Source organism: Myodes glareolus, chromosome 18 (assembly GCF_982192425.1).
Source record: "Myodes glareolus chromosome 18, mMyoGla1.1, whole genome shotgun sequence".
NCBI lineage: Eukaryota > Metazoa > Chordata > Mammalia > Rodentia > Cricetidae > Myodes > Myodes glareolus.
In genome coordinates, this window is record NC_142043.1 from 4,300,819 (window position 1) to 4,320,859 (window position 20,041).

Genomic DNA, 20,041 nt, shown 5'->3' on the forward strand with positions numbered 1-20,041 from the left:
TTTAAAATGTATTTAACCAGTTAATTATGAAATGTACACAACAGAAAACAATTTCATACATATATATGAATTATATACATAAATAATTTCATTGTATTCTTGTGTGTGCATGCACGTGTGTACGTTTTTATGTATGTGAGTGTGTGCAAGTGCACAAGGTACCCAAACTGACTAGAAGACAGCATCAAATCCTCGGGAGCTACAGTTGTAGGAGGATATGAAGGTTCATGAGCTGCTGACATAGGTGGTGAGCACTGAACCCGGGTCCCCTGGAAGAGTACAAGTACTCTTAACCACCGAGTCATTGCTGTATGCTAAATCTTAGAGCAAATATCAGATGCGGATTCATAAGTGCTCCAGGAGTCAGCTGGTGCCTGCAGTCTGCACCATAGTTTCTATACTGCTGTCTGGCACTTTGGTAACAAACAAGAGTCATGCAGTAAATTCCACACTTACTACCAATACATTTCTTTCTTGATAGTAACCAAAGTAAGAGTAAAGCAATCAACCAGTTCAATCTACAAAAAGTAAGATTCATAAAAAGCAGAAATTAGGCATTGACTTGATTGTTTTGCTTTGTCCTATGTCAGCAATATGACTCTGTAGGAGGTGTGAGGAAAACATATGTGCACATTCTGAAGCTACTTTGTATTCTCACTGTACATGGCTTATTGACTTTTGATACATTACAAACAGGGTCAAGGCTATATAAATTAAATTATGTATAAAGGGTAAAGTTGCTTATATATTTTCTCTTTCTCTTAAACTACAACTGTGAGGAAATCAAGTATTTTACTATAAAAAGAATCTAATCCTTGGGAAGGGGGTGATTGGTCCACAATAATTTTTCTTGGCCTTCTTACTTCAATGAGTATTTCTCAACAGAAGAACAATGAGGAATATCTAGAATTGCAAGGCTCCTTTGTTTTTCAAATGGATCTCAGTTTATACTGACTGCTGGGCCACATTATCAAAGAACAATAATATAGCAATAATTCTTTAGCCTGACTTGGATAGTGTCCTTACTCAAAAGAAATAAGCTTCCTTTCCCAAGAAGAATGACTGACTCTAAGATTCAGTTAAAAAATAGATCAAACATTGAGAACTCTTCCGTATTTGTGTCAAATGGGAGTGGGAAGAAGTCCACTGGCAATATGTGTAGATTTAGACAGGCAGTCTCTAAAATGAAATTGCACAAAGGCAGGCTGATATTCAGATTACCAACAACATGTCTAGTTGCTCTTTTTCTCTTCTGTTTTAAAAAGCATTCAATTTTTAATCTTAGATCTTTAATCTGCATACCATATGTGCCTGATGCCTACAGAGGCTGGAACAGGTCCTGGAACATACGAAACTACAGCTGCAGGCAGTTGCAAGGTGCACCTGTGGATGGCAGGGACCAAACCTGGGTCCTCTGCGAGAGCAGACAGTGCTCCTGATACCTAACACTGGAGACATCTCTCCAGCTCCTTCTGCAGTTTCCAGTGGGGGGTTATTTGGGGGATCCCATATAGTTTGGACTAGTCACTATGATTTAAGAAATGTCAGTCCTGTTAGGGAGTTCTCTATACTGTCATTTCTGTTCTTCTCCGGATACTTTTCCCTCCTGTTAGTCATTGTTTCACTCTGGAAGGAGTGGATGGAAAGAGAGGTGGCAGCTGAGTACAAATCTTCACTAAGAAAGGACCCAAGTTTAGGAGAGACCTGGGCTGTCTCTAGCTATTACTACAGATCATTGTAAGTTTGTGTGACCACATGAATTTCATTCAGAAAATTCTCATTATTAACAGCACATGCTGATTCTACTCAGGATGATGACATGTAAGTTCTAACTTCAGTCTGAACTCTCCTACCCTTTTCCTCTTCACATGTCCATCCCATGGTCCAAAAGCATCCCAGAACTTCCTGAATTTTCATGTGAGTCTCTCCAGACTGTTCTGTGGCTAGGCTACTATAGACCCTCAGTCCTTCTTTTCTTTGTTTCTGGGATGAACATGTTTGAGTTGTCCCTGCAATCTCTCAGAGGTCCCCCAGAGGCCTGACCGCAAATTACCCACAAGTTAACTCATCAACACACATTTACTCTTCACCTTCAAGCTGTTCCATTCTCTGTTTTTCCATCATGCTTCATTCACTACTTCCGAAATAATTATTTTCATCTAAAATGTCCCAGAATATGTTTTAAACTACTGTTAATTGGGGAAAGCAATTAAAACTGAGACAGCAACCAAAAAACTATCAGAAAGTAGTCCCACAGTTTCACAAGGTATGGTTTCCTAGACTAAATGTCAATTTGAATGAGAGGTATTACTGGGGAGACCAAGCATAATCTAAAGCTAACTCTTGGTGATGGCTAAATGAATAAAAGACTAAGGCTTACTTAACCACCACATATTTTAAAATAGACAAATTTTATAATACCTAAATACATCTTAGTAATGTTGCTAAATATTATTTTCTTTTATAAGGACAATCCGAAGATTAAGAGAGGTAAAATGCTACATAGGAAATGAGTGTGGGAGAAAAAGCAAAACTTAGGCCAAAATGAGAAGTCACATTCCCCATGGACTAAAAATCTTGCTTTAGCTCATTAAAATGGAAGGATATCAGTTAAATAAAACACCTGCTCAGAATAAAACTTATACTTTTGAAAACAAAAGTTGTCACATGCTATCAAGGTTGTGGAAAGCACTATAACATCAAAGAGGCCCTGCCTGGTGTCAGATTCAAATCCATTTAGGTAAAGTGTTCTCTAAAAGCCTGTCCTGGCTCATTGATCTATGACAGAAAAACGGGAAAACAGTAATCAAAAAAGAGGTTAAAAATGCACCCGTCAGTAAACCCAAAGAAAAACATGTAGTTATCCTCCTGGATATTGGAATTAGATAAGATCTCCAGGCAAAAGTTAGGAGCACGGGGGTGGGGGTGGAGTGGGGGTAAGGGGAGATGAGGAGAGAGAAGGGAGAAGGGGAGGATTGGGGAGTGCTTGGGGGAATGGGATGGTTGAGATGGAGGAAGGGTGGATATGGGAGCAGGGAAGTAAATATCTTAGTTAAGGGAGCCATTTTAGGGTTTGCAAGAGACTTGACTCTAGAGGGGTTGCCAGATCCAAGGAGATGCCCCCAGCTTGTTCCTCGGGCAGCAGAGGAGAGGGTGCCTGAACTGGCATTCTTCCATAGCCACACTGATGAATATCTTGTATTTCACCATAGAAATTTCATCTGGCGATGAATGGAGATAGAGACAGAGACCCACATTGAAGCACTGGACTGAGCTCCCAAGGTCCAGATGAAGAGCAGAAGGAGGGAGAACATGAGCAAGGAAGTCAGGACTACGAGGGGTGCATCCACCCACTGAGACGGTGGGACTGATCTAATGGGAGCTCACCAAGGCCAGCTGGACTGGGAGTGATGGAGCATGTGATCAAACCAGACTCTGAATGTGTCTGTCAATGAGCGCTGACTGAGAAGCCAAGGACAATGGCACTAGGTTTTGATTCTACTGCATGGACTGACTTTGTGGGAGCCCAGTCTGTTTGGATGCTCACCTTCCTAGACCTGGATGGAGGGGGGGAGGTCCTTGGACTTCCCACAGGGCAGGGACCCTGACTGCTCTTAGGGGGAGGGGAATGGGGGAGTGGAAGGGAAATGGGAGGAGGGGAGGAGGTGGAAATTTTTAATAAATAAATAAATGCACTCATCAGAACATCTGGAAGATAAGCCATTTCTTTTGTAATAGAGGTTGCTATTGCAAAAACACCTATGGGGGAATAGGAAGCCAGATGCTCGCCCATGGAGAGAGCTCTCTGCTCGGCACAGGTCCCTTAGTGAGTGGGGAGAGTTGGGAGTGCCCTCGGGCTTGTTGGGTGCTGTGAGCATGGGCACCAATGCCATGTTGGTGCCTCTGCTTGCTCTTCACTGTGCTTATTCCACTTGTCTCTGTTGAGTGTTGTAGGGAGTGATGGGACTGCAGTTTGCTGTCTGTCTGTCACTTCTCTTTGGACAGTGGGTTAAAGGGCATGTATTCCTGTCTTCCTACGCATACACGGGGAAATGGAGGTTGCTGGTGAGTTATGTCCAGGGGTACAGCTGGCTATTATGTCACACTGCTTCTGCTGTAGGTAGAATTCTGACACCCTTCTTTGTAACATGGATAATAAAAACCCAGAGACAGAAATTGGGCTTCTACCCAAAGGTCAGAAAAGCAAAACAACCAGTCACTAGCTTCTACCTCTACCTCCGTGTGAAATGGCAATCCTATCTCCAGGAATCTCAGAATGAGACTGTGTCTGAGAGCTGTCTCCTCCCATCTTATATTACTCTCTTGGGCTGGGATTAAAGGTGTGATCCACTACCACGAGGTTTCTATGGTAATTAGTGTGGTTACTGGGATTAAAGGTGTGTGTCACCACTGCCTGGTCTGTAAGGCTGACCAGTGGGACTGTTTTACTCTCTGATCTTCCAGCAAGCTTTATTTATTAAAATAAAATGAAATATTGTTATACTTCTCTCCATACCTCACTGTTGAGCTTGTTTATCTGCTGCTTGGTTTCTTCAGCTTTGATGAACAGAACAGCGGCTCCAATCTCTGCGTCTGAAAAGCAGGGAACACAAAGTAGGCTTTAGGAACACATTGTGTATTCAGGCTTTGGGATAGCTTCGGTGTGGAAGGAAGGCTGTCACCTCAAACAACCCTGCTGCCTGAGCTCATGGGTTTTATCTTCCCAGGACCAGACAAACCTCTTTTCCTTCTTTGGGCAGCACTTGCTAGTCTCTGAGGAGCAGACTCACAGCACAGTGGTTGGTGGCTGCACTGGCTGCGTGTGTCCCCACACACCACCATCAGCATGTTCTAACACTATATCTCTGGGTCTTTTCATTCTCATTGTCACACCCCATGCCGCCCACACTGACCATTGGAAAAGGAATTTGCTTTGCCCATGAGAACATTTCATTGCAGTCCTAATCTCTTTTGCATGCTTCATATCCTTCCCTGTGCCACTCCACTGCTCTCATTTCCGAGTTCATGTCTCTAGTTTCTCCCTACTCTGTCCAGGACAAGAAGCACAAATCAGTCATGTCTTTGGCAAGAAAAAGATTTGATGATGGGACAGAATTAGCCTGCCACTGATCAGTTGTGAGTAGAATACTTGTTTGCAAAGAAGAAAAATCACTCAGAACAGATCGAAGTAGATATAAGAGCTGATTTTGATTTTATAGAGATATCTTGCAGACAGTCAACAGACCATTCCCATCATATGCAATAGGCCAATGCCCCTTTGTGGGAGACATCAGTGAATAAAGAACCCAGCAAAGGCAAAAGACATTTAAAGGCAATTAGGCAGTGGGTTTGGATTTCATGATAAAGGCTGATATGAAAGAGCTCTAGGTTTTAAGCACTGAAGTTGAGCCATACAAATATATTTATACTTTTAAAATGTTATTTCTGCCTTAAAAAGCAGTGTGAAGACAGGAGAAATTTGGTGGCAATTCAGGCAAGGTGTATGTGTGACCGTAGAAGAAGGACTGGTCTAGGCAGAACTGAGAATCATTTAAGAGGTAGAATAAGAAAAATTTTTGTTTAAATATTTGAGCATAGGGCTTAATAATGGGACCAGGAAAAGGAAGAAGTTAAGAGGTGAGTGGGTGGAAAGGCCAAGGCTCTGTACATGGCCCCCAGGGGGCCACAATGAAACTGCTGCTGCTGAGATTCACTACTGGCTTTTGTGGCAAACACAACGTTTGATGTAATTATTATTTCCTTGACTGTTGCTCCAAAATAAAGCCAACATGCATAATTTAGCTGAGTTAATGACCTTACACTCTATTCTTTCTCTAGTTGCATCAAGTCTTATGCGGACCCTCTGTTTTTCCAGAAGGCAATGAGTACTAGAAAGGATTAATTTCCAATAAAATTCTAAATTTACTAAAGAGTGGAGTCTCTTCCCTCTTTTCGTCCTCAAGTTTGGGCTTATGCAGGGAGTGGCTAGCTAGCAGAAGAATGAAATACAAGGATCTTAACATTTGGTCAGAAGCAGGGAATGACTAGGCCAAGGAGTGTTGGTCTTGCATACCAATTTTCTTCATTGTTTTTTATCTACAAGCATTTAACAGCTTTTCAGTGTCCTGTCTTTATCAAATTAAGCTGTTTTCCTTAGAGTTTATTTCTCATTTCTGGTCCTGATTATATTGACAGATCCATTTTGTGGATGAGATTGACAGAAGTGGAGAGAGGTCAAATTGGGCTCGAGTTGGAGGTGTCTTCACACTAATTCACCATTCTTACAGGTTGGTGTCTCAGAGTCAACTGTCTTACTTCATTTCAAGGTTGTTTATTCTGACAGTCTGAGGAAAAAAAAAACCTCTCTTGAAATAAATGATTAAGGACTACCAATATTTCCGGAGCACACAAACAAACATAATGTATCTGCTAGGTAGTGTTTTTGTGAATTCATCTGGAGGTGTAATAGGGAAATAGGACACCCCCTGATGATTACTCTGTCTGTCAAGGATGGTAAATGGTGGGCATGGGCCTGATTAGAGAGCAATGACAAACTCTCCTGGTACAAACTTTGGTACCTGGAAGTGGCTCCGACTCAAGTCAAATCACTAACTGTCCTGTATAACCCATGGGATTGGAAGACTACAGTGTCAAACACCACACATTAGAGAAAACATCATTCTCAAAGACGATTAACAGATGCTTACCTCCAAGGGTAGGGGAAATTCTGGGCTCCGACCTGATTTGTTCAGAGCCAAAGTCAAAAGTCTGAGTCTCCTTACTGCTGTTGGCCTCTTCAATTCCATCAACAATCCTGCGTCAAGTACAGGAAATTAGTTGACTGTGCACTTAGCGTTATGAATTCCAGAATTTATAGAAGACCTCTAGGACACTTTGTATTCAATTTCTAAATTCTGGGTGCCATAAGGTAACTGCTTTCTGTGATGACGCTTGGGGGCGTGACTGCTAGTTGTGTGTTTGTAACACGCTCTGCAGAGCTTGAAAACAAGTTTTAAAAAGAAGCGTGAGTCATTTAAGGATTTCCGTATTTTTCTCAATTAGAATTACAGTGTATGGGATACATGGCACGGCATGAAGTGTCAGCAAAGTTAACTGTACTTAGGGCTTACTTTAAAATGTGAAACTAGGAACTTTAAAGCTGTAGATGTGACTCGCATTTTAGATTACATTTTATTTTTGTTGGACATTGATGATATAGAAATTAGACTTATTTATTCTCAGGCTTAAAAACAAGATTAAGAACACACACACACACACACACACACACACACACACGTATAATATTTTATTTGTGTTCTGACAAATAAAACTTGCCTGAAAGATTAGAGAAGCAGAGCAGTCATCCACCAGAAACTTCTTAACTCTACTAAACTTCAGACTGAATGGGGAGGGGGCTTGTCTCTACAAATTCTCAGACTGAATGGGGAGGGGGTCCTGTCTCTATAAATTCTCAGACTGAATGGGGGAATTTTGTCTCTACCCGCCTTATATTTCTGTCTCTACGTCCCCAGAGTTGGGATTAAGGGTGGGAGTCTCCCATGTGCTAGGATCAAAGATTTGAACTCCCAAGTGCTGGGATCAAAGGTGTGAGCCACTATCACCCGGATCTGTTTCTCTTATAGACTGGTTCAATCTCTTGTAGCCCAGGGTGGCCTTGAAATCGTGATCTTCCTGGCTTCTCCTCTCAAGCACTGGGATTAAATGTCATCACTGCTAGGTCTCTATGGCTAACTAGTGGCTAGCTCCACCCTCTGATCGTCTGACAAGCTTTATTTGTCAGAACACAAAATATCACATACACAGCACACATACATTTTACCTCCATCTAGGAGAAAACATTTTAACTCAATGACTGAAACATTGCAGAAAGCAAGTTCAATGATAACTTTAGACAAAGGTCTAAAACTACTTCTTTAAGTGTTAAAGAATTTTATTTTCTCAATATATTTGTGGTTGTTGTTATTATGTTGTTATTCTGGGAACTGAATAACATGTATACCAGGCAAGTGTGTTCTACCTTGCTCTGGCTCCAGCCCAAGTGTTTAAATCACTGAGAGGCGTGGAGTCTTTTTCCTTTGTGAATGGGGTCTAATTTGCTCACTGCTGAATGCAAGTATTCTGTGGAAATATATACGGAAAGATAAAAAATTCAGAAATGAATGTCCCCAGTCATTTACTGCAACTATAAACATTTTGCCAAATGCCCATGAAATGCTCTCCATGTAAAAGAACACACATTCATGGGACAAGTGTGTGATCCTAGTGTCCCTTCTCTTCCAGCTCTGAAACTTTTCTAATTAAAAGTTATCACCCTTCCTTGCTATTCAGCCTAATGTGCTATACACAGATACTACAATGTGTTTTTTGCAAGTGGCTAAAGAATGAGTATATTAGAGCCAATATTTGGTTTACAAGTAGAGAAAAAATTTGAATACAGCTTCCAGTCCTTACTATTCCTGAGGTCTTTGACAGAATATTTAAGTCTTAAGTTTTATTTTCACAACACTATAGGAAGAAATAATACAAATGACTTCTTTTGACTCCAGGAAGAGTAAGTACAAAAATGAATGGAAAATCACCTCATAAGGTGCATGGAAGCATTGGGGATATTTTTCTCATGTGGGTGCTCAGGTGTTAGAGATTCTGACAGTTTTTAGTGCCTTTCTGACACCACAACATGGGTTTCCTACCATCTCGATTCTCTTTAATTGATTCTAAAGTGATTTAATTTCAGTGTGAATAAAAGTGGCTTTACTATATAGAAGAGAAGTAAAACTAGCTTTCGTTATCCACGAATAACAAGCAGAATATTGTGGCAAGGACAACAGACCACAATCATTTAGCATTTCAGCTTGTTATTCCATTTTTATTGTGAATTCAATTATAAATTGCATCATGAGAAGTTGACATAAATTAGTACAAAGAAGAAGTGAGAAATATTTCCTGGAACCCTTTTAAATGATCGTAAGTACAATTTTCAAAGGACAAGTATACACGTGTGAGTACATATAGATGAAAACAGTGCACATGGTTCAGGAAAACTGAAGAATTGAGGTGGTGACCATACTTATGGGACAGAAAGGCTAATCAGGCTGTATAATTGACAAGGTGTGTTCTCATTTGTTTCTGAGCACACTCACCTGGGAGACTGTTGTACCAGTGCATTCTTACCTTGGACTGAGCTCTGGGGTTCCCGCACTATTCAGGCTGCAAAGCTGTACTTTAAGGTGCTTCTCTTTCCTTCTGCCATGGTTAGGTGGGTCAGTCTCCTGCTTGGTTTTAGGGGAGGTGGCAGTGGAGACTCTGATTGGTGAGTGAAATGGTACTGTCCCTGAGGCTAGTTGCTTTAGGCTTAAACCTAGACAACTCTTATTACTTCCAATCTTTTTATTGCATGAAACAGAGGATCCCCTTGTATAGATGGGAGAGAGGGATGTGGTCTCCTCTTCCTCCACCTCTTCCTCCTCTTCCTCATCTTCCACAATGGATGGAAGTCTCTTGTTGATGCTTCCATTCCCCTTGGGTTCTACCTAGATCAGTGGATAATACAGATTAGTACCTATCGCCAAGAGGCATATCATTCATGCCAAAGGTCCTACTGAAAAAGATCAAATTCATTAGAGATTAGTAAATCTCTGTATGTTTTGCTCTTAATTTCCAAGTTTTAAAAAGTTCTTTAGTTTTCACACCCAGGCTTACCTTCTCTGCTTTCCTGGCTTTAAATCCCAATTATTCACTTGGACTTTAAAAATATCTGGGTGGGAAGTTGTGTGAAGATGTATTGTACATGCTTCACACCTAGATTTAACTCAGCCATGCATTCATAATAATAATTGATGGCACTCTTTTATGCACATGATCATTTTAATTTAATTTTTGTGTATTTTGTTCATTTCTATTGTTTTTATTAAGCTATACATTCTCCACACTTCCCTTCTTCCTCCCTCTCCCTTTCTATCTTTCCATTATCCCTACACTCCCAATTTATACTTTTAGATCTTGACCTTCTCTCCTTCCTAAGTGGATCCATGTATGTCTTTCTTAGGGTCTTCTTTGTTGTCTAGGTTCTCTGGGGTTGTGGATTGTAGGCTTGTTATAAGTTGCTTTGTCCATATATGAGTGAGTGCATACTATATTTATATTTCTGGGTCTGGGTTACCTCACTCAGGATTTTTTTCCAGTTCCATCCATTTGATTGAAAATTTCAAGATGTCATTATTTTATTTTTCTCGCTGAATAGTACTCCATTGTGTAAATGTACCACATTTTCCTTATCCATTCTTTGGTTAAGTGGCATCTAGGTTGTTTCCAGGTTCTGTTTATTATGAATAATGCTGCTATGAGAACAGCTGAGCAAGTATCCTTGTGATATGATTGAGAATCCTTTGGGTATGTGCTTAAAAGTGGTATTGCTGGATTCCTAACTTTCTGAGAAACTGCCATACTGATTTCCAAAGCAGTTGTACAAGCTTGTACTCCTACCAGCAGTGGAAGAGTGTTCCCTTTACTCCACATCCTCTCCAGCATAACTTGTCATCAATGTTTTTGATCTTGGCCATTCTGACAGGTGTGAGATGGTATCTCAGAGTTGTTTGTTTTGATTTGCATTTCTCTGATGGTTAAAGATGTTGAGCATTTCCTTAAGAGTCTTTTAGTCATTTGAGATTCATCTGTTGAGAGTTCTCTGTTTAGATTTGTACACTCTTTTTAATTGGGTTATTTGGTATTTTTGTGTGAAGTTTCTTGAGTTCTTTGTATATTTAGGAGATCAGTCCTCTGTCAGATATGGGGTTGGCAAAGATAATTTCCCATTCTGTAGGTTGCCTTTTGTCTTGTTGACCATGTCTATTGCTTTATAGAAGCTTCTCAGTTTTAGGAAATACTGTTTATTAATTGTTTCTCTGAGTGATTGTGCTATTGAAGTTATATTTAGGAAGTGGCCTTCTGTGCCAGTATGTTCAAGGGTACTTCCCACTTTCTCTTCTATGAGGTTCAGTGTGGCTGGATTTATGTTGAGGTCTTTGATCCTTTTGGACTTCAGATTTGGGCGTGACTATAGGCATGGTTCTATTTTCATTCTTCCACATATCTACATCCAGTTATGCTAGAACCATTTGTTGGAGACATCTTCTTTTTTTCCATTGTATAATTTTTGCTTCTTCGTCAAAAAATCAGGTGTTTATAGGTATGTGGATTGATGTCCAGGTCTTCAATTCAGTTCCATTGGTTTGGTCAACCTGTTTGTTTTTATGCCAATACCAACCTGTTTTCATTACTGTAGCTCTATAATAAAGCTTGATGTCAGGGATTGTGATGACTCCAGAAATTCCTTTATTGTACAGGATTGTTTTAGCTATCCTGGGTTTTTTGTTTTTCCATATGAACTAGAGTATTCTTTTTTGAGGTCTGTGAATAATTGTGCTGGGATTTTGATGGGGATTGCACAGAATCTGTAGATTGCTTTTGGTAAGACTACCATTTTTACTGTTAAACTTAAAGGCTACCTTCTGACTGGGAGAAGATCTTCACCAACCCCTCAACAGACAAAGGTCTGATCTCCAAGATATACAAAGAACTCAAGAAACTAGACACTAAAACTCTAATAAACCCAATTAAAAAATGGGGTACTGAACTGAACAGAGAATTCTCAACAGAAGAAGTTCGAATGGCCAAGAGGCACTTAAGGTCATGCGCAACCTGCTTAGCAATCAGGGAAATGCAAATCAAAACAACTTTGAGATACCATCTTACACCTGTCAGAATGGATAAAATCAAAAACACCAATGAGAGCCTATGCTGGAGAGGATGTGGAGTAAGGGGAACACTCATCTATTGTTGGTGGGAATGCAGACTTGTGCAGCAACTTTGGAAATCAGTATCGCGGTTTCTCAGGAAACTGGGAGTAGGCCTGCCTCAGGACCCAGCAATTCCACTCTCGGGAATATACCCAAGAGATGCCCTAACATACTATAAAAGCATTTGTTCAACTATGTTCATAGCATCATTATTTGTAATAGCCAGAACCTGGAAGCAACCTAAGTGCCCCTCAATAGAAGAATGGTTAAAGAAGGTGTGGAACATATACACACTAGAATTTTACTCAGCGGTAAAAAACAATGACATCTTGAATTTTGCATGCAAATTGATGGAAATAGAAAATGCTTTACTGAGTGAGGTAACCCAGACCCAAAAAGATGAATATAATATGTACTCACTCATAAGTGGATTCTAGCCATAATTAAAGGACTTTGAGCCTATAATTTCTGACCCTAGAGACGCTAAATAAGAAGATCATAAAGCTATCCTCCGGGATATTGGAAGTAGACAAGTTTGCCAGGCAACACTTGGGTGCATGGGGGTGGATGTAAAGGGAGATGGGTAGAAAGAAGGGAGAAGGGGAGGATTCGGGAAAACTTGGAGGAAGGGATGGGTGGGACGGAGGAAGGGTGGATATGGGAACAGGGAAACAAATATCTTAATTAAGGGAGCCATTTTTAGGGATTTGCAAGAGACTTGATTCTAGAGGGGTTCCCAGGTACAAAGGGAGGTCCCCAGATTGTTCCTTGGGCAGCAGAGGCGAGGGTGCCTGAACTGGTCTTGTCTCATAGCCACACTGATCAATATCTTGCATATCACCATAGAACCTTCATCTGGCGATGGATGGAGATAGAGACAGAGACCCACACTGGAGCACTGGACTGAGCTCCCAAGGTCCAAATGAGGAGCAGAAGGAGGGAAAACATGAGCAAGGAAGTCAGGACCACGAGGGAATCTTCATCTGGCGATGGATGGAGATAGAAACAGAGACCCACATTGGAGCACTGGACTGAGCTCCCAAGGTGCAAATGAGGAGCAGAAGCAGGGAGAACATGAGCAAGAAAGTTGGGACTGCAAGGGGTACGTCCATCCACTGAGATGGTGGGACGGTTCTAATGGGAGCTCACCAAGGCCAGCTGGACTTGGACTGATGGAGCATGTGATCAAACTGGACTCTCTGAATGTGGCTGATGGTGGAGGCTGACTGAGAAGCCAAGTACAATGGCGTTGGACTTTGATACTACTGCATGGACAGGCTTTGAGGGACCTTGTCTGTTTGGATGCCCCCCTTCCTGGACCTGGGGGGAATGGGGAGGACCTTGGACTTCCCATTGGGTAGGGAACCCTGACTGCTCTTTGGCCTGGAGAAGGAGGGGGAGAGGGGATGGGGGAAGGGGAGGGAAGTGGGAGGAGGGGAGAAGGTGGAAATTTTTAATAATAATAATAATAAAAGAAAAAAAAGAAAAAAGAAAAAAAATTACCTATGCAAGAACATGAAAAACCTTTCCATTTTTTGATGTATTCTTAGATTTCTTTCTTCAAAGATTTAAAGTTCTTGTCACACAGGTCCTTCACTTCTTTGGTTAGAGTTACCCCAAGATATCTTATGTTGCCTATGGCTTTTGCAAAGGGCAATGTTTCTCTGATTTCTTTCTAAGTCTATTTATCATTTGTATGTATGAAGGCTACTGATTTTGTTGAGTTAATTGTGTATCCTGCCTCATTACTGAAGCTGTTTAGCAGTTGTAGGAGTTCCCTGGTAGAATTTTTGGGATCGCATATGTATACTATTAAGTCATAAGCAAATAGTGAATGTTTAACTTCTTTTCCAATTTGTATCTCCTTGTTGTCTTATTGCTCTAGCTACAATTTCAAATATTGTATTGAATAGATATGGAGAGAGCAGACAGCCTTGTCTTGTTCTTGATTTCAGTGGTATCATTTGAGTTTCTTTCCATTTAGTTTGATGCTGGTTGTTGGCTTGCTGTAAATTGCCTTTATTATGCTTAGGTATGCTCCTTGTGCCCCTGCTCTCTCTAAGATCTTTACTATGAAGGAGTGTTGGATTTTGTCAAAGGTTTTTTTCAGCATCTAATGAGAGGATTGTGTGGGTTTTTCTTTCAGTTTGTTTATATGGTGGATAACATTGATAAATTTTCATGTTGAATTATCTATGCATTCCTGATAGAGTTTACTTGGTCATGGTGGGTGATTTTTCTGCTCTGCTCTTGGATTTGGTTTGCCAATATTTTTGCATCAGTGTTCATGAGGGAGATTGGTCTCTTGTAGGTACCCAGGTCTTTTTCCCTTTTGTTCCTGGCGATTTGCAGGGCTGTTTGACCTCTGGTTCCCTGGCTCTTCTGTTATTGCACCGGCCTGAGGGTTTAGCTTAGAAAGAACTTGGCCCTCTTTTGTTATGGTAATTCTATGAATTCTAACTTTAAGCCATGATGATCCAATATTGCATCTGTTGAGATTTGCTTTGTTATCAAGTATGTGATTAATTTTGAAGAACGATCCATGAGGTACTGAGAAGAATGTATATTCTTTTGTGTTTGGGTGAAATGTTCCATAGATGTCTGTTAAACCCATTTGAGTGATAAAATCTTTTAGTTCCCTTATTTCTTTGTTAAGTTTCTGTCTGGTAGACATGTCCAGTGGTGAGAGTGTTGTTTGAAGTCTCCCACTGTTAGTGTGTGGGGCTTGATGTATGATTTAAGCTTTAGTAATGTTTTTTTTTTTTTTAATGAATGAGGGTGGCCTTGTATTGGGGCATCAATTGAGACTTCATCTTGACGAACCTTTCCTGTGATGAGTATGAAGTGTCCTTCTTCATCTCTTTTGATTAATTTTAGGTTGAAGTCTATATTGTTAGTTATTAGGATAGCTGTTCCAGCTTGTTTCTTAGGTCCATTTGATAGGAAAATCTTTTCCCACCCCTTTAATATGAAGTAATATCCATCTTTGTACTTGAGGTGTGTTTTTTTTTATGCAGCAGAAGGAGAGATTCTGTTTTTGTATTCAATCTGTTAGCCTGTGTCTTTTTATAGGCAAATTGAGCCTATTGATATTAAGGAATATTAATGATCAGTAATTAACAGTCCTGTTATTTTACTTATTTATATTTTTTATTGGTGATAAAATTGTGTGTGCATTTCTCTTCTTTTGGATTTGCTGATGCATGATTACCTATTTCCTGTATTTTTTTTTGGAGGGGTGTAACTAACTTCCTTGGGTTGAAGTTTTTCTTTCAGTATTTTCTATAGAACTGGATTTGTAGATAGTTATTGATTTAATATAGTTTTGTCACAGAATATCTTGTTTTCTCCATCTATATTGATTGACAGTTTTACTGAATATAGCTTTCTGGGCTGGCATCCATGGTCTTTTAGTGTCTACAGCACATCTGCCCAGGACTTTCTGGCTTTCAGATTTTTCCATTGAGAAGTCAGGTATAATTCTGATAGGTCTACCTTTGTATGTTACTTTGTCTTTTTCCTTAGCAGCTATTAATATTTTTTTATTCTGTATGTTTAGTGTTTTGATTATTATGTGGTGAGGGGACTTATTTTTTGATCCATTTCCTTTGGTATTCTGTAAGCTTCTTATATTTTCATAGGTATATTTTTTCATATGTTGGGAAAGTTTTCTTCAATGATTTTGTTGAATACATTTTTTGTGTCTTTGAGTTGGACTTTTTTAATTTCTATTATTCTCAGGTTTGGGTTTTTTCATGGTGTCCCAGATTTCCTGCATTTGTTGGATTTGACAATTTCTTTGAACAACATATCTATTTCCTCTATGACATCTTTTACACCTGAGATTCTCTCTTCCATTTCTTGTATTTTGTTGTTGATGCTTGTAGTTCCTGAACGTTTACCCAGAATTTTCCCTTTCCAGATTTCCCCTTGGTTTGTCGTGTATGTGTGTGTGTGTGTGTGTGTGTGTGTGTGTGTGTGTGTTTTATTGCTTCTATTTCCTATTTCAAGTTTTGAACCATTTCTTTCACCTATTAGATTGGTTTTCCTTGGTTTTCTTTAAGGGATTTGTTGATTTTTTTCCCCATTTTTTTTGTTTGTCTTTTCCTCCTCTTCAAGGAAAATTTTTATTTCCTCTCTAAGGGTCTCAGTTGTTTACATAAGGCTATTTTTAAGGTCATTTATTTCTGCTTCATCTGTGTTAAGATGCTCAGGGCTTGGTGTTATGGAACCAGTAATTTCTGGTGGTGTTGCATTGTCTTTTTATGTTGTTGGCTGTATTCTTACCCTCTTGTCCACCCATTTCTTCTTCCAATTGAAACAAGTGGGGCCTGTGTTTCAGGGGTGTCTCTTTTTCTCCAATTCATGTAGCTGGGGCCTGTGGCTCCCTCGAACATTCCTCAGGTATAAGCAGGGCAGAGCATCCTCTAATCACTCCTCAAGGAGCCTACATGCCCATGGCTCTGCTGGTGGCTCCCCACGGTGTAGGTGTGGCTTTTGCTCTGATGGTTGCTTTCCAGTTGCAGTCATGTTTGAGACTGAGGCTCCCATGGCCAGACAACCTCCTGAGGCCACTGCTGTCATTGCAGCCTACTACTCTGCTGAGGCTTCCTTTCCTTATGGTCTCGTGGCTTGCTTGCCATGCAGTGCTATATCTTTCTCTCTAGAGGCCTGGTGACTCACCTGTAGCACTGGTTGACATTTTAACTTTGCTAAGGGACTTCGGTTATAGAATTTTAAACTGAAATATCTTTAAGAGGAACCTGCCTTGAAGATCAGCATTTACTTGAGAATTTAAGTCTCTCTAATCTATTTTGGACTTCATGACTAAAAATACGAAGCATTGTTGGCTTCCTTGCTTCTAGCTCCACTTGTTTTACAAGTCACTGACAAGATATAGGGCAAATTTCTGCTCCACTGAAGAACCTTGAGACTTGTACAAAAACAGTCTTTCCAGAATCCATCTGAGGAGCATAAAGCTCTTAACTGTGACATCTAATCCCATAAGTCAAAAAAGAGATAATAGAGAAAATAACAGACTGAGTCAGAGACCTCCGCTGGACCAGGTGCCAGTCAGGGACCTCTGAGGGAGCAGGCTCAAGCTAAGGACCTCTGGGGGAGTAGACCCAAGCCAGGGACATCTGCAGAAACAGGCTGGAGCGAGAGACCTCCACTGGGGGCAGATCTGAGGCAGCAACCTCCACCAGAGAAAGCCTGAGCCAGCGACCTCCATGGGAACAGGTACAAAGGAGAGACTAAAAAAATTTGCCTGAGTCAGAGACTTCTGCAGTACTGGGCGTGAGTCAGGGAACTACAAGCGAGTAGTCCCAAGCCAGAGACTTCTGCGGAACAAGGCCCAAGCCAAAGACCTCCGTGGCAGCAGGCACAAGCTAGGGATGTCTGCAGGAACAGGCCTGAGCCAGTGACCTCCCCCAGAGTAGGCCCGAGGCAGTGACCACCACAGGAGCAGGTACAAGGGAACTACCGCCAAGGGAGCAGGCATGAGCCAGAGACCTCTGCAGAAATGGGCCCACATAAGGGACCTCCGTGGGAGCAGGCCCAAGTCAGAAACATCCGCAGGAACAGATCTGATCTAGTGATCTCTTCTGGAGCAAGCCTGAGCCAGGGACCTCTGTCAGAGCAGTGACCTCTATAGGAACAGGCCCAAGGCAATGACCTCAGCGGGAGCAGCCTCAATCAAGTGACCTCTGGGATTACAGAGCGACCCCCAGGGAGTGCCAAGTGACTCTGGGAACACTGAGTGACCTCCAGGTCATGTGATTTGAACGGCTGCCCTGACTGCACCATGAGGAGCAGCCATCTGAGCCTTGGATCCACTGGCACCTGGAAGATTGATCGCTAGAGACACAGCCCCAGCTATGCCAATCAGAGGAAAAGGTGGGTAGACAAGGTAAGAACACACTTAACACCACAAAAAGCAACTCGACAACAACAAAAACTAGTGGTTCTACAACAGCAAGACTTGAGCACCGAAATACAGACGAGGAAGGAGAAAATGACTTAAAAAAATAACATTAGGAGAATGTTTGAGGCCCTTAAAGAGGAAATGAAAAATTCCGTCAGAGAAATGGAAGAAAAGACAAGCAAAAAATTGGAAGAAATAAAAAAAATCCCTTAAAGAAAATAATAAAAAGCATTCAAGCAGATGAAAGAAATGATTCAATCCTTGAAAACCGAAATAGAGACAATAAAGGAAACACAAACTGAGGGAATTCTGGAAATTTTTCATTTCCATGAAATGAAAAAATGAAAAGATGAGAAAATGATCCGTAACTACAAATGCAAAGATACAAACAGCAGAATACAAGAAATGGGAGAGAGACTCTCAGGCATTGAAGATATCATAAAGAAAACAGATAGAGAAAACAGTAAAAGAAAACATTAAATATAACAAAAACTTAACACAAACTATCCAGATATATGGAACAACATGAAAAGACCAAACTTAAGAATAATAGGGATAGAAGAAAAAGAAGTTCAACTGAAAAGCACAGAAAATATATTTTACAAAATTATAGAAGAAAACTTGCCCAATCCAAAGAAAGATACACATATAACGATACAAGAAGCTTACAGAACACCAAACAGATTGGCTCAAAAAAGTCCCTTTACCCCATAATAATCAAAACACTAAACACGCAGAATAAAGAAAGATATTAAGAGTCACAAAGGAAAATAGCTAAGTAACACATAAAAGCAGACTTATAAGAATTACACCTGACTTCTCAATGGAAAAAAATGTAAGCCAGAAGGTCCTAGTCAAGCATTATGCAGACAGTAAGAGACCATGGATGCCAACCTATGCTACTATACCCAACAAAACTTTCAGTCATCATAGATGGACAAAGCAAGATATTCCATGACAAAACCCGATTTAACAATTACCTAATTACAAACCCAGCCCTACATAAAGTACTAGAAGAAATACTCCAACCCATGAAAGCTAGCTACATCCGCAAAAACACAGATAATAGATGATCTCACAGTAGCAAATCCCAAAGGAAAAAAAACCACACACACAATAACATCATCGACAATGAAAACTAAAATAACAGGAACTAGTAATCACTGGTCATTAATATCCCTTAATACAAATGGACTCAATAGACCTAACAAGCATGTTGGTGTAGCGATCCTAATACCTAACAAAATAGACTTCAGACTAAAATTAAGCCAAAGAGATGAAGAAGAACATCATTTCATATTAATCACAGAAAAAAATCTATGAGGAGGAAATCTCAATACTGAATGTCTATTCCCCAAATACAAGGGCATCCTTATATGTAAAAGAAAGACTACTAAATCTTAAATCACAAAATTAAACCCCACACACTAATAGTGGGGGACTTCAACACCTCATTTTCACCACTGGACAGGTCTGTCAGATAGAAAATTAACAGAGAAATAAAGGGACTCACAGATGTTATGACTCAAATGGACTTAGATATCTACAGAATATTCCATTCAAACATAAAAGAATATACATTCTTCTCAGCATCTCATGGAACTGAGTCAAAAATTGACCACATACTAGATAACAAAGTAAACCTCAACGATACAAAAAATTGGAATAACATCATGTATCTAAATGAATCACCATGGTTTAAAATTAGAATTCAACAGCAATGCTAATTCCAGAAAGTTCACAAACACATGGAGATTAAATAGTGCTCACCTGAATTATCAATGGGTCAAGGAGAAATAAAGGAAGAAATTAAAGACTTCCTAAAATTTAATGAAAATGAGCACACAATAGACCCAAATTTATGGGACACAATGAAAGCAGTGTTAAGAAGAAGAAAGTTTATAACACTAAATGCCTACCTAAAGAAGCTGAAAAAGAAATCCACACTACTGAGTTAACAGAATTCCTGAAATCTCTAGAACAAAAATAAGCAAACTCACCAAGGAGGACTAGATGGCAGAAAATAATCAAATTGAGAGCTGAAAACAACAAAATAGAAACAAAGAAAACATACAAAGAATCAATGAGACAAAGAGTTGGTTCTTTGAGAAAATCAACAAACCCTTATCCAGACTAATGAAAAGACAGAGAGAGAATATCCAAATTAACAAAAAATCAGGAATGAAAAGGGGGACATTACAACAGACATGGAGGAAATCCAGATAATCAAAAACTTGTATTCCACAAAATTGGAAAACTTAAAGTAAATACCAAAATTAAATCAAGACCAGATAAGCAA

General features: G+C 40.1%; 1 protein-coding gene across 1 annotated transcript in view; it reads right to left on the reverse strand.

Moving 5' to 3' along the window:
* The window catches only part of Kcnh8 (potassium voltage-gated channel subfamily H member 8), a 219,680-nt gene that overhangs the window by 14,321 nt on the left and 185,318 nt on the right, over positions 1–20,041 (reverse strand). The window contains exons 11-13 of the mRNA XM_087897874.1: positions 9,193–9,551; positions 6,708–6,814; positions 4,517–4,593 (exon numbers count right to left, since the gene is read on the reverse strand). Coding sequence (XP_087754000.1) covers positions 4,517–4,593; positions 6,708–6,814; positions 9,193–9,551 — 543 coding nt within the window. The remainder of the gene's footprint in view (positions 1–4,516; positions 4,594–6,707; positions 6,815–9,192; positions 9,552–20,041) is intronic.